The sequence below is a fragment of the Macrosteles quadrilineatus genome, unplaced genomic scaffold (genome assembly GCF_028750875.1).
Source record: "Macrosteles quadrilineatus isolate MER2022 unplaced genomic scaffold, UCM_ALF_1.0 Scaffold_2__2_contigs__length_208266976, whole genome shotgun sequence".
Taxonomy (NCBI): Eukaryota; Metazoa; Arthropoda; class Insecta; order Hemiptera; family Cicadellidae; genus Macrosteles; species Macrosteles quadrilineatus.
The window spans coordinates 159,993,857-160,006,144 of NW_026542595.1; the positions used below are offsets into that span (position 1 = coordinate 159,993,857).

The 12,288-nt window shown below is 33.1% G+C and overlaps 1 protein-coding gene across 3 annotated transcripts in view; it reads right to left on the reverse strand.

Annotated features, from left to right (window-relative positions):
- Positions 1-655: 655 nt before the first annotated feature.
- The window catches only part of LOC128985762 (serine/arginine repetitive matrix protein 1-like), a 60,079-nt gene continuing 48,446 nt past the window's right edge, over positions 656-12,288 (reverse strand). For 2 of the 3 annotated variants that reach the window (XM_054405611.1, XM_054405610.1), the window contains exons 13-20: positions 10,437-10,509; positions 5,811-5,942; positions 5,467-5,582; positions 4,800-4,901; positions 4,044-4,113; positions 3,578-3,886; positions 2,290-2,394; positions 656-1,325 (exon numbers count right to left, since the gene is read on the reverse strand). In XM_054405611.1, the coding sequence (XP_054261586.1) occupies positions 1,209-1,325; positions 2,290-2,394; positions 3,578-3,886; positions 4,044-4,113; positions 4,800-4,901; positions 5,467-5,582; positions 5,811-5,942; positions 10,437-10,509 (1,024 nt within the window). In that variant the 3' untranslated portion in view covers positions 656-1,208. The remainder of the gene's footprint in view (positions 1,326-2,289; positions 2,395-3,577; positions 3,887-4,043; positions 4,114-4,799; positions 4,902-5,466; positions 5,583-5,810; positions 5,943-10,436; positions 10,510-12,288) is intronic. The other variant, XM_054405612.1, reaches the window with a different exon arrangement.

A 12,288-nucleotide genomic window follows, 5' to 3' on the forward strand; every position in this document is an offset into this window, starting at 1 on the left:
GCACGAGTAGCAGGCACATGTGCCTGGCCATTTGCATTCCAAACGGGTATATGTTTTTGTCACGCAGTCGGCAGGCACCAAAGTCCCACCAGCGCTTGGGCTCCAAGCTGCTTCCATTCCTACAAATTCGGAGATTTGCCCTACACAAATTTGTAGCAATGGAAACGTACCATGTAAGGTGAACCATTCTTTTGAAATCATACGTATAACACTTTTCAACAAACTAAATTCCACCTCTCACCACGTTGATTTTAGGTATTTGTTTAAGGCCTGCAGCACCGGCTGGCTGGCCTAAGACTACTTTTTACAGAGGATTAACTATCCACCCTTTTTATAAACTAGATGAGTTTTTTAAAGCGATATTTCTAATCTGATGTTCTCAAAGCCAATTCAAAGACCCCAACTTGTTATAGTATTTGCATGTTGTATCATGACTTGACTGTTATATTTAGGTTTTTTTGTTTCTTGCTTTCTAATTCATTTTCAAGTACCATGGTTATTATCAAATTTCATTACAAGGATAACTTCCCAATCCAACCATTAAAGAGCTTTCTTATCAATCAACCTTTATTATAGTAATAACCATAATAATTTTTTGATATTATCACCCTTAATCTGTTAGGAAAAATATTTAAAAGAAAAATAAGGAAGTGACTACCTCTGAGCATAGATTTATTCAAAGAAATACATTCACAAGTCAACACAATTAAAAAAATAAAGGAATCAGTTTTTTGAGTAAACTAACAGAACAATAAATGTGTATATGCTATACTGTACTGACAAAAACACCCTTACTGGTAAGCTATTCAACAAAAGTCCCTGTTAATAGTTCAATCTTTAGCAAAAGATCCAGGAAACCAACCTTTGAAATGCCTAACATTCTGTTAACATTAACAAGCTTGTGTACTCCAAACATTGCATGAGACAGTGATCTAAGAGTACACACTAGTGTAAATTATGTCTCATTTAGAGGATTTTAGCCAGCAAACCATAGTTTGAAATCCTTAAAAGGTACACAAGCTTTTGTTCAAATAATACAAAAAAATCAAATAAATCTAACGAATTACACTTATATCCACTTATATATATTTATGTTAATTTAAGAATGCATTTGCATCTTCCAAACATAGTAATTTCAAATTAAAACACATTTAACATTAAAACAAGTATAGAAAGTGTTAAGTTCACTAAACACAAACAAAGTGTCCTCACTGACTGCTATCACTGTTCTCACTGGTAGCTTCTCTGCTCTTTTTCATGGACTTGAGAGCTTTTTCCCGCAATTTGTTCACTTGATCGTCTGGGTCCGAAGCGTTGTCAGATTCCTATAAATGTTGAACATACTTTGTTAGTACTGTGATAAGTGGTGTTACTTTAATAAAGTGAAAAATACATCAAATGTGTACATAAGACAGCAATGAGCACTTTTATACTTTATTTTAGAAATTTTACATTAAAAAGAGTCCTTCTAAATTATACGAATTAAATCTACAGCTAAACATTTTATATATGTTATCTAGTAGGTCAAAAACAACTACCTAGTTTGCCAATTACACTTGCAGATCTATCTTAAAACTAGAGATGTGTCAATAGCATAGTTTATCGATCCTCGAAACTGATACCTGAAAAATCTATCCTCTATTCTCAATACCGATACCAATATTGAAGAATTTTTTAGATGCAATGGTTATACTACACCAATACCTGTCTTTGTTTACGTCCTTATAAAAATAATTTTGGGGTAATGAGGTGTTTAGTAAAGAAACAATTAAATAAGCAATAAATAATTCTGACCATCCAATTAAATTTTAAACTGGAAATATCATTGTCTTTTGAGATTGTATCACGAATATTCCTTGTATAATGGAAACATAACCATGTCTCCCAAGATAGCAGCAAAATTATGAATATCTCCCACGTTTGAATGGACATCGTTGTGCTCCGCGGTCATGAAAACTCTATTGCCGTCATCCGCGATTGTGGCAAAAGCATGAATTTCACAATAGCCTGATCAGCACATGGCGGGTTCTCTTGATGTTTGATTCTTGATTCCCATACCTATGTCCAAAAATCAGTAGTATGACGGTTTGGTTTTAAGTAGGGATGTGTCGATTCTTGGACATGGGTGTCAGAATTAAAAATTAAGATGTCCCTTCTTAAAACCAAACCGTCCTAACAATTATATGTATCGAAACGATTTCAGGTCGCTAAATTAGTGAGCGAGAACATTTTTTTACATGAATAACACTATTGTAAATAAAATTTACAAAAGAAAAATAATAAACTTACATCACTGTCAGCTTTGCGCTTCTTATGCTTCCTGTGTTTCTTGTGCTTCTTATGTTTTTTGTGTTTTTTATCTTTCTTCTTCTTCTTTTCCTCAACCTCACTTTCCTACAACAAAACAAAACTATATGCTTAAAAAAGAAAAAAAATAAGTGTCAGCTTTCTCCAATTACTATTGGAGATAAAAGAAGATCATAATGAAACTCTAGTTTAATTTTTATCTTGGCAAAGTTAAGTTTGTTGAGCGTTAAAACGCTGATTGATGCAAATTGTACGCACACAAAATTTGAAACTGGGCCTCTTTACATGGGATTAAAAATCTACAATCATTTACCTAATTCGTACAGAACTTTATCAAAATAAAATTTTACATATAAGCTGAAAGAGACTTTGAGCCAGAAAGCGTATTACAAAATTCAGACGTTTTTTAAAGATAAATTTTAATAGTTTTTACTCTTGTTAGGGTATAATTAGATTAAGGAACCTAGATATAAATTGACCATGTACCAGCTTGGGAATTACTTTTGTAATTATTGTATCAGGCGTCATGTACAATAAAGCTTTGTCTATTGTATCACCTGTGAGTTCTATTAGTTACATTTGTTTCTGTTAACAATATGATTAGTTTAGGTTACCCTCTTAGGTATCCTCTTAGTCTGGATTAGTTATACAATTTTCTACAAAAACAATAAAATCATTGTCTTTACTAATACAAAAAACTAAGCTTATGCTCATCCAATTTACATTAAAAATTTGTTTTTAACATGGATTAAATAAAATGTCCTTGATATAACTTCAACATCACTATGCATGTACGGTACTAAAATGCATGTTTTAGGTTCAGTTTTAGAAAATGTTTGATTTTACTTTTGATATAACCACTTGAAAACTTAGCTGGGAATTAAAACTATTTGATTTGTCTTTTGTCACCAAAATTATATATCTAGGCTATCAGGATGGTTTTGTTTAAGGAAAGGCTCTAGGCCAGAATTGTGATCTTTAGAGCAAAGGGGTAGCAACTAGCTTGTCTTGGAATGTCCAGGTATACAAAGAAAACACACAATATTTCTTTTTTCAAAGTCCCATTGGAGATGAAATATTGTGTGTTTAAAGTGTAATATGGCCTACCTGGATGTTTTACAGGTTAGGTATATGATAAGGTAAGCGAGATGACATTCCTTTGTTCTAATACTTAAATCAGTACAAGCCAAGCTTTAAGATTATACTACTCAATGAATATCCAAAGGATCTCAATCAATGCTGGAATGAAGATGACTAGTCGCTTGCAAACCTCAGATTCAGAAGATGATGGTGTTTTCTGTTTCTTCTTTTTTTTACTTCTTTTTGATTTTACCTCTTCCTCTTCTTCATCCTCTGATGAAGATTCCTTCTTTTGCTTCTTCTTTTTCGGTTTCACTTCCTCCTCCTCTTCCTCTGATGATGAAGTCTCGTGTTTGTGCTTTTTCTTTTTCTTTGACTCTTCGTGAGAGGAACTGGATTCCCGCCGTTTCCTGCCTTTTCTTGGTTTTTCAGTGTCTGATTCCTCTGATTCATCTGAGGAATCATGTGACTTCTTTTTCTTTTTCTCTTTCTCTCGTACCTAAAAAAAATGGTATTTTATGTTGGAGTGTAAAACGATCAAATAAAATTCCTAGTGTTGTAGGCCTATGTTTTAAGTTTGACTATGATTTATGAAATGTATAATATAAAAAATTACTCACTCTGAACCCATCTAACAAATTAAACTAATATCTTACCTCTTTTTTAGAGTTAACAGGAGACTCAGAACGTTTCTTAGGAGGAGCTGGTTTGCTACGCTCTTTAGATCTGAAAAAATGAAATAAATCATTGCGATCTAACACCCTTTAAATCTTGACAGCTCTAGGAGGTTAGAGGTTAGTTGACTGAAATTGAGTGTAGTTGGCCTTATTAATTTTACTGAGTAGAATGTTCTGTTAGGGAGTTTGTAATTAAAACAAATTAAACCACAAAAGAAGTTTTTTAACATAAAACTATAAAATAGCAATATTAGCTGTCAAAAACGATTGTTAAAGCCTGCAAAAATATAGTTACCCTACAACAATTGAATTTTAGATACTGGGAATGACGTCTATCTATACGATGGACTAGCTGTAACTATTAAAAAAGTTTAAATGAGCCACTAACAGAGGTGGCTAAAGCCTAAAACTATAATTTTTCCCTTAGTTGTTCATACTGTAATGCATCTTGTGGCATAAAATATGCTACAGTTTAAAATAAGACATCCTTCTACAGCATATTATGGAAATATTGTTTTCCATCAGTGTTCCAGTACAGAAAAATTATGATTTAGATGATCCACAGGGGGGGGGGGTAGAAAAGCTGAAAATATACAGGGTGTTTCTCTTTCCATTGTTGGCGTTGAGTTGACAGCGGTTTTAATCATGGCAAACTGAAAATCCACTTGTTTAGTTAAGCACCATTATACTTTAAACAGCCTGTACTATTACAATGCATTACAAATGTGATCTTACCGTTCTCGCTCTCTGTCACGTTCCTGAGTGTCTTCTCTCCTCGCCTTCACTGGCGGCTTCTCCTCATCCCGACGAGACTCTTCACTTTCTGCTGAAGATGATCTGAAAACAAGCACATTTAAATTATAAATATGGCTGCAAAACATATTTAAAACCACTAGCCATTGAAATGACGTTTCCACTTTTAAAATTTAAAATTACCAGGCCACAACTTGCTGTAAAAAAAGAACTAGCTTAAAAGTAAGACTTGTATGTTAAGGAGCGTTTAAAGAACCTAGTTAAACCAAAGCCCTGCTAATCAAAGTTATTTTTGTTATCCAAACGTATCTTAAATTATTTTCAAATCCAAACGTCAAGTCTAAGTGCAATTTTCATAAAATACATTATGAAAAATATTGTGAAAAACTATTCTTACCATCCTTTACTTTATTTTGAATCAATTCTAATACTTATAATAATTGATTTTTTATATTAACTAATTTAACTAATAAACTTGATAATTTTTATTATCTCAAAATTGTCAACACTGCCAATATTACCTGCCTGATTGTGGCAGAACCAGTGAACACATTTTGTGATCTAAGTGCAAAATAACTAGATTCATACATAGACTGACCAAGTGATTTGAATTGAACTGTTTGATTAAAAAATAAAAATCTGTTTTTACCTGTCTCTATTATTCGATGGTTTCTTTTCTCTCCTCCTATCTTCTGGTTCTTCGCTTCTTTCTTTCTCATCAGTCTTCTTGAAAGGCGAAGGAGTACGTGACAGGCTATTGGATACCTTAAACACAAAACATCTTAAATCAACAATCATGCAAAACTTACTTTAGTACAAAAAGTTGTAAGTGTAAAAATAGAGACACACTTAATGTCTATTGATCTGAAATTTAAATTCTTAATCAATGTAATGTCTATAATGTCTCCTCATCATTTTGTCCACGTAAATCTCCAGCAGACACATTTAAAATTCGGTTCACCATCACAAAGATGTTACAAAGTGTTTACTTACTCTATTGGACTTGGACACAGGAGCAGTTGAGGGGACCTGGACCTTGGTGGAGTTGGGAGTTGGAGACCTTCTTCTTGGGGACTCCTTCTCCCTCCTCCGATCTCTCTCTCTCCTGTCATCATCCCTTCGCACCTAGTCAAGCAACTGTATCACACCAGAGCCACTAATGCTAGCCATGGACATGATACTTACCTTTCCAGGGTTGGTACTAAATTTGGAAAACAAATTTCCAGGTATACCGCAAGACGATATCGACCAATCTAAGTCAAGAAATATTAGAAAAAATGTAAATATTTAACCCTAGGAGTGGCGAGACCGATTTTCAGTATGTGCTTTGTGGAGTGGCACGCTCATTTTGGTGAATTTGTAAGGGAGTTCTTCAAAAATCTGTATAAAATTAGTATGCAGAGATAAACTATTGAACCGTATATTCATTTTGTTCGTAATAGTCAGTAGAATTCAAAAATGGTAATACAAACCAATTTTAGAAAGGTAGATTTTTAGAAAAAAGTAAAAAAAATAAAATTTATAAATTTATCAAATTTTATTTCAAAAGCAAACACGTGTCACATGTAACGTAATTTTTTATTGCACAATTCAAAATATGCATTTTGTTCAGAATTTATTCCTCTACATAGACATATCATAATTTACACAAAATAATTATTTTTATAGACTTACTAGCAATAATACGGAAAAATTGGAAAACGTCAAATTCTTCAACTACACGTTGATAGATCCACAAATGCCCTCTACTAATATATCAATATGATAAAACCATACTTTTTTTTAAGCCAATAATATCATTCTATATAAGAATAACTAAATAAGATAAGTAAAATAATATTTGGTTTTCACAAAAGCAAAAATGTAAACAAAACAACTGATCAGCTGTTATAGCCCACAAAACTTCACTGACTTTTTATCCTATTTTGGATCACACATGTATAAATATTTATGCAAAATAATGCATAAATATTTCGCCTAATACAAAATAATAAACTAAAACGAACATTACAATGTAAAATTAGTAGGGGTCTGCGGGTCAGACTTTTTTGGTTCGGGTCGGGCCGATAATTTTGGTCCTCGGGTTTCGGGCCAAAATCGGGTCGGGCCAAAAATTATTAATTACCGGATTTTTTATATTTTTTTTAACTCCTATCTGTGTTTTTAATATTACTTGAAAATAACATATGGGAAAAAAATGTATTTATGTATGTTATTTCATGTTCATAACTTATTTACAGCTTAGAAGTTGCCTCAACTGCAAGAAAGAAGAAAATAATTTTTTTTTATCAAGCCATTCTTTCCCATTTTCATAACTGTTGAAATATCTAAACAGCTATATTACAACAAGTTTGTAATGGAACTTAATATAAAAGGATCATAAACAAATCAATTAACCTTATCACAAGTTTAGGGCCTGTGGACTGGCTTCAAGACTGCAAGCAAGAAGAAAATAAAAATTCTATGTTTCCACCATGCAATATGAATCATTCATTCCCTGCCTCCTAACCTCCTAAGTACAAAAACCTCACACTTACAATAGCATTATTAGTTACATAATCATAAATAAAGAATTATCTATTATTGGCATTAGTAGGCCTACAGCTTTACATAGGAATTATTTTTTATAGGGCCTAAAATAGTAATTGACTAAGCAACATGACAAGTGAAGAACTCATTGAAGAAAAGATATTGTGTAAACTAATTTAGGTACTATAAAACTCTAAAACAGTAAAAATAGCACACATACATTGTTTATGGTATAGTTATAGTAAAGACTGTAAAAATTGCATATCATGTCATAGGTACACAGTTATAGATACACAGTTATAGGCACAGTTATAGGTATTGCAAGAGATCCTAAAACAACTGATTTTAGCTAATAAATTAAAAATCCATAAACTCAAGTCAAACAATATCACAATTATTAGGTACCCAAAAAGGAACTCTTAATATATAGAAAATTATATTAAATCAAGAGAAAAGAAAGTTAAATGCTAATTTGGCAACATAAGCAGACAACAGAGACATTATAGTGCCCTAATTAGCAACACAACTCAATGTTTTTATACTGTAAGTCAATGTTTTTGAAACCGTAGGGTCTTTTTCTCAGAAGGAAGGGTAGTAGAATGTAAACAAAAAACCATGAATCACTCTCACAGCCAGGCCCGGGGACACTCAAGGTTACAGACCCTCCCCCTCCCCTCCCCTCCCCATCCCTCTTACACAACCCGCCGGGACACTCAAGGTCATAGACCCTCCCCCTCCCCCGCCCCTATTACACCACCTGGTTGTTCCAATTGCTGACAAAATGCAAGTAACGAAACAAGGAAGTAGAGACAAAAAGATATATTTTCTTTATTCAAAAATATAAAACTGTTACAGATAATTTATAAAGAAATTAATTCATGGTAGTTTGTGTCTTGTAAATATTGTATTGGATCTTAGAAATATCTTTTTTGAAACCCTATCTAACCTAAGAAAAAAATAATTTTACTGATGAAAACTTTCTTAAAATAAAATTATAAAATATTTAGGCCTAACCTCTTTGTAGACTTGCTGATACTTGATACTTAAAAAAAAAAATGAAATAGTGACCATACAATGCCTAACCAGACGATCAGAAGTGTTGTTTTGTTTTGTTACTGAATGACAAAAAGGACAATAGGAAAATAAAAGAACAAGATACAGATCTGTACACTATATCAGATATTTCTTTTGTTTATAATTTATTATGTAAATAAAATACTAAAATATATTTTAAACTAGGTATGGAATAAACAATAAATAATTAAAATGGGACCTCTGGATAAATAGTCTTTCTTTTGACTTCGTTTTCTTTGCACTGTTGAGTCACGGCTTTTGTTTTGTCAGTAGACAACTGGCTCTGGCTAGTGACAGTAAGGCAATTGCTCTGTTGTGTCTTTGTTCTTAAACGTGAGCAAACTTAATATTTAATTCTAATTTTAACATTTTAATTCCTCTGTAATAATATATATAAGAGTGTTTCTTTGAAAATTACTTATTATAACTTTGAAAACAATAATAATTTTTTTTGGCCCGACCCGATCTTGGCCCGAACAAATCTCTGACCCGACCCGGTCTCTCGGGCCTTCCGCTGGCCCGACCCGACCCGAAAAAATCGGGGACCCGCAGACCCCTAAAAATTAGGGATAAACCCACACTTCGTCTTTGTTATCGGACAAAAACTCACGACGACGCCGCCATTTTAGGTTAGACGATGACAAGTGTTCTGTTCCTTTAGCTTTGAAAAATCAAAAGCTTCTATTTGTGTGACCAGCCTAACAACATTGAATTCTACTGTCCTTCGTCTACAAGAGAGAATATAAAACAACGTTTTTGTACTTTTCACATTGTATATATATGCGATTTAGAAATAAACATTTTATGTCGATCCGCCACATGAACAATACGTAAAAATAGGCTATTTACAAAAATTGTTTATCAGCTGTTGGAATGTATTATGACGTTATACTTTATACAGAATAAAATATTTCTTCATGCTTGTTGCAGTGGTACCACTTGCTTTTGTCAGAGACAAAAATTACGTCTGCTATTTATTTTTGAAATGACTCATCATTTACGATTGCACAACAAAACATGGCGTTCGCGCGTATTTTTCGTTTAAATGTAACTCATTATAAGATCGATATATTTATGTTATAAGGTTCATTCTTATAATAAAATGAAACTACGGAATCTTATCTTTCCATTGGTATAAGAGTTATGTCATTTCACCGACTTTAAATGTGCTTAACATGCAACTGAAAAAAACGTTACATAAATCGACATATTCTGTCGCCCGCCACTCCAGCGGCACATTTTGAAATCGACATTTTCTGTCGATCTGCCACTCCTAGGGTTAAAACTTATTTAATCACTCCCGAATACAAAACTTGTTTCAAACTATAAGGTTAGTTTTGTTTAAGGAAAGGCTCTAGGCCAGGATTTTAAAATGTAGAAAAAGGAGGATAGCAGCTAGCTTACCTTGAAAGTGTGGGTAGTTTTTCTACTTGTTCTATGGCCTAACCACACTTTCAAGGTAAGCTAGCTGCTATCCTCCTTTTTCTACATTTTGTTTAAAACTATGTCCATATCGATTCCTCCCCCGTACCGATAAATAACTATCGATATAAAAATGTGCATCAGTGCTTGTGTAGTTCTTTTTGCCATTAGTCATCACCCTGGTAAAAGCATGTTTAGGTGCAGAATGTACCATATCTGTAAAAAAAGTAGTCTTTTAGGATAAATTCAAGAATTTTTCCATAATTCCCTGACTTTTCCAAACCAACCAAATTCCCTGACATTTCCAGGTTTTCCCTGGCCGTACCAACCCTGCTTTCAGATGCCTACACAATACACTTTAAACACATGGAAAATATCTATATGGTTATACTGATCTCGATTTGGCTCCAGTATAGGCAGATTGAACATTTATTCCCTAAAGAATTGCTGAGCCTTGAGATGTCGGTTGTACCCAGTAGCACAAAAAATGCTTAAGAGATTAGATAATATAACTTTTCTGCAATTGAAATGTTTTTGATAAATGAAGTAGCCTACTATTTTATTTTTGAATTGAACTTTGGCTAAAATACTTACAGGTGAACGAGTTCTAGACCGTCTTCTGGAGTTAGATCTGGAACGGCGACCTCTAGGTCTTGGAATTGGACTTCTGTAAAAAAATAATACTGTGATGCCAAACGTAATCCACCTTCATAATTCTCCTAATACAATTAGATATTTACTAGGCGAAACCCGTCGAAATCGACGGTTACTTTCAAAGCTTACGCCGATTAATCTGACTGCGATAAATTGAGTGAAATTATACATATTTTGAGCATTTAGCATTGTTTTTGTTTAAAGAGAAATAAGTGTAAAAACAATAATGATATTAATTGCGATAGTTACCAAATATGGTTGATCATTCAATGAATAAAATATTTCCCATACCGCTCGTCATCGGAGTTATTATTAGTATGTTATGTGGTATCTCTTCCTTCGGAAGAACCTTTAAATAGTATTAAAATCGTATTGGTGGATCTTTTGTAGTTAAACACTTCCGTGATTTCATCAGTGTAATGAAGATTAAAAGGAATATGACCTTTCTGTCATGACAGTAGCTGCTTAAATAGTACTGTATTTACTCATTGTGCTATTTTTTTACAGCAAAAATGTCATGTTATTTTCAATAATGTTACTAACCCAGTGGGCCGAGTGGGCCACGGTTCGTCAAGATAGGTACAATTTTAGGCAAGGTTTCTGTGTTTGGATGTCGTTATACATGCTAAGAGCACAATAATAACTTCTTCTGCAGATGAATTATCTGTTGAAGAAATATGAGCCGAATTATAAATGTCACAATGCGAGTTTGAGCATTTGTAACTATATGGGTAAGTTACAGAGATTATTTTTGGCTGCTGCTCAGTGCACTTTATGAATATATATATATTTTTTTTAATTAAATGGTTTTTGTTGCTGAGCAGCGCTAGTAAATATGTACAACCCTTTTCGTTAGTCTTATAACATTCAAAGGCTCTCTTTGAAGAGTTTAAGTTCTTATTTGTATACATATCTATATATTATGTTTTCACTAAGCTGAATGAATACATCGAAGTGACCCTTGTGAAAAGTCTGCAGTGTATTGCAGTTTTCCAGCTTAATAACTTTCTAAATCATGCACATATTTCTACACAAATATTATAAAATGGTTGTAACATGTATGACAATAATCTCATGAACCTATGGCGATTTGTCTATGGATAGTAGGTTAAGATGGGAACCCCATATTGAATAATTGAAGACAAAACTTAGGAAATTAATTTATGTTTTTAGAAACGTACGCAAAATTCTTAACGCTAATGAAATAAAAATGTTATACTATGCATTTGTCCAATCAGTACTTCAATATGGAATTATAGTATGGGGAGGAGCTAGTAGTAATATTTTAAAGCCACTGTTTGTCATACAAAAACTAATTATTATTAAAATAGCTTTTCAATTCAACAGGCGTTTCCCTACAAATTTATTATTCAAAAACACTCAATTACTTTCGGTGCGTCAACTTTTTATTAAAACTTTACTTGTATATACCTATTCCAATCAAGATTTGATAGTGACGCCAATCACACATAACTATCCCACCAGAGGAGCTGTAAATGTAGGTATGCAGGTACCCCGAGTTTTCAAATCTGCAAACCTTACCAATGCTTTTTATATTGCAAATTTTTTGTATAGGAATATACCATCAGAGATTAGAGATCTACAGGTATCTCTTCCAGTTTATAAACGTTCGGTAAGCAGTTGGCTGTCGGAGATTGGGCTCGATCAGTCTGAGACACTTATCAGTTCAGTATACAATACCTAACAATAATTAATACACAAGTACACCAAACAATATTTAGCGTACAGATAACAGAGATCAGTAACTGCAACTCCAATCACTCGACTACCT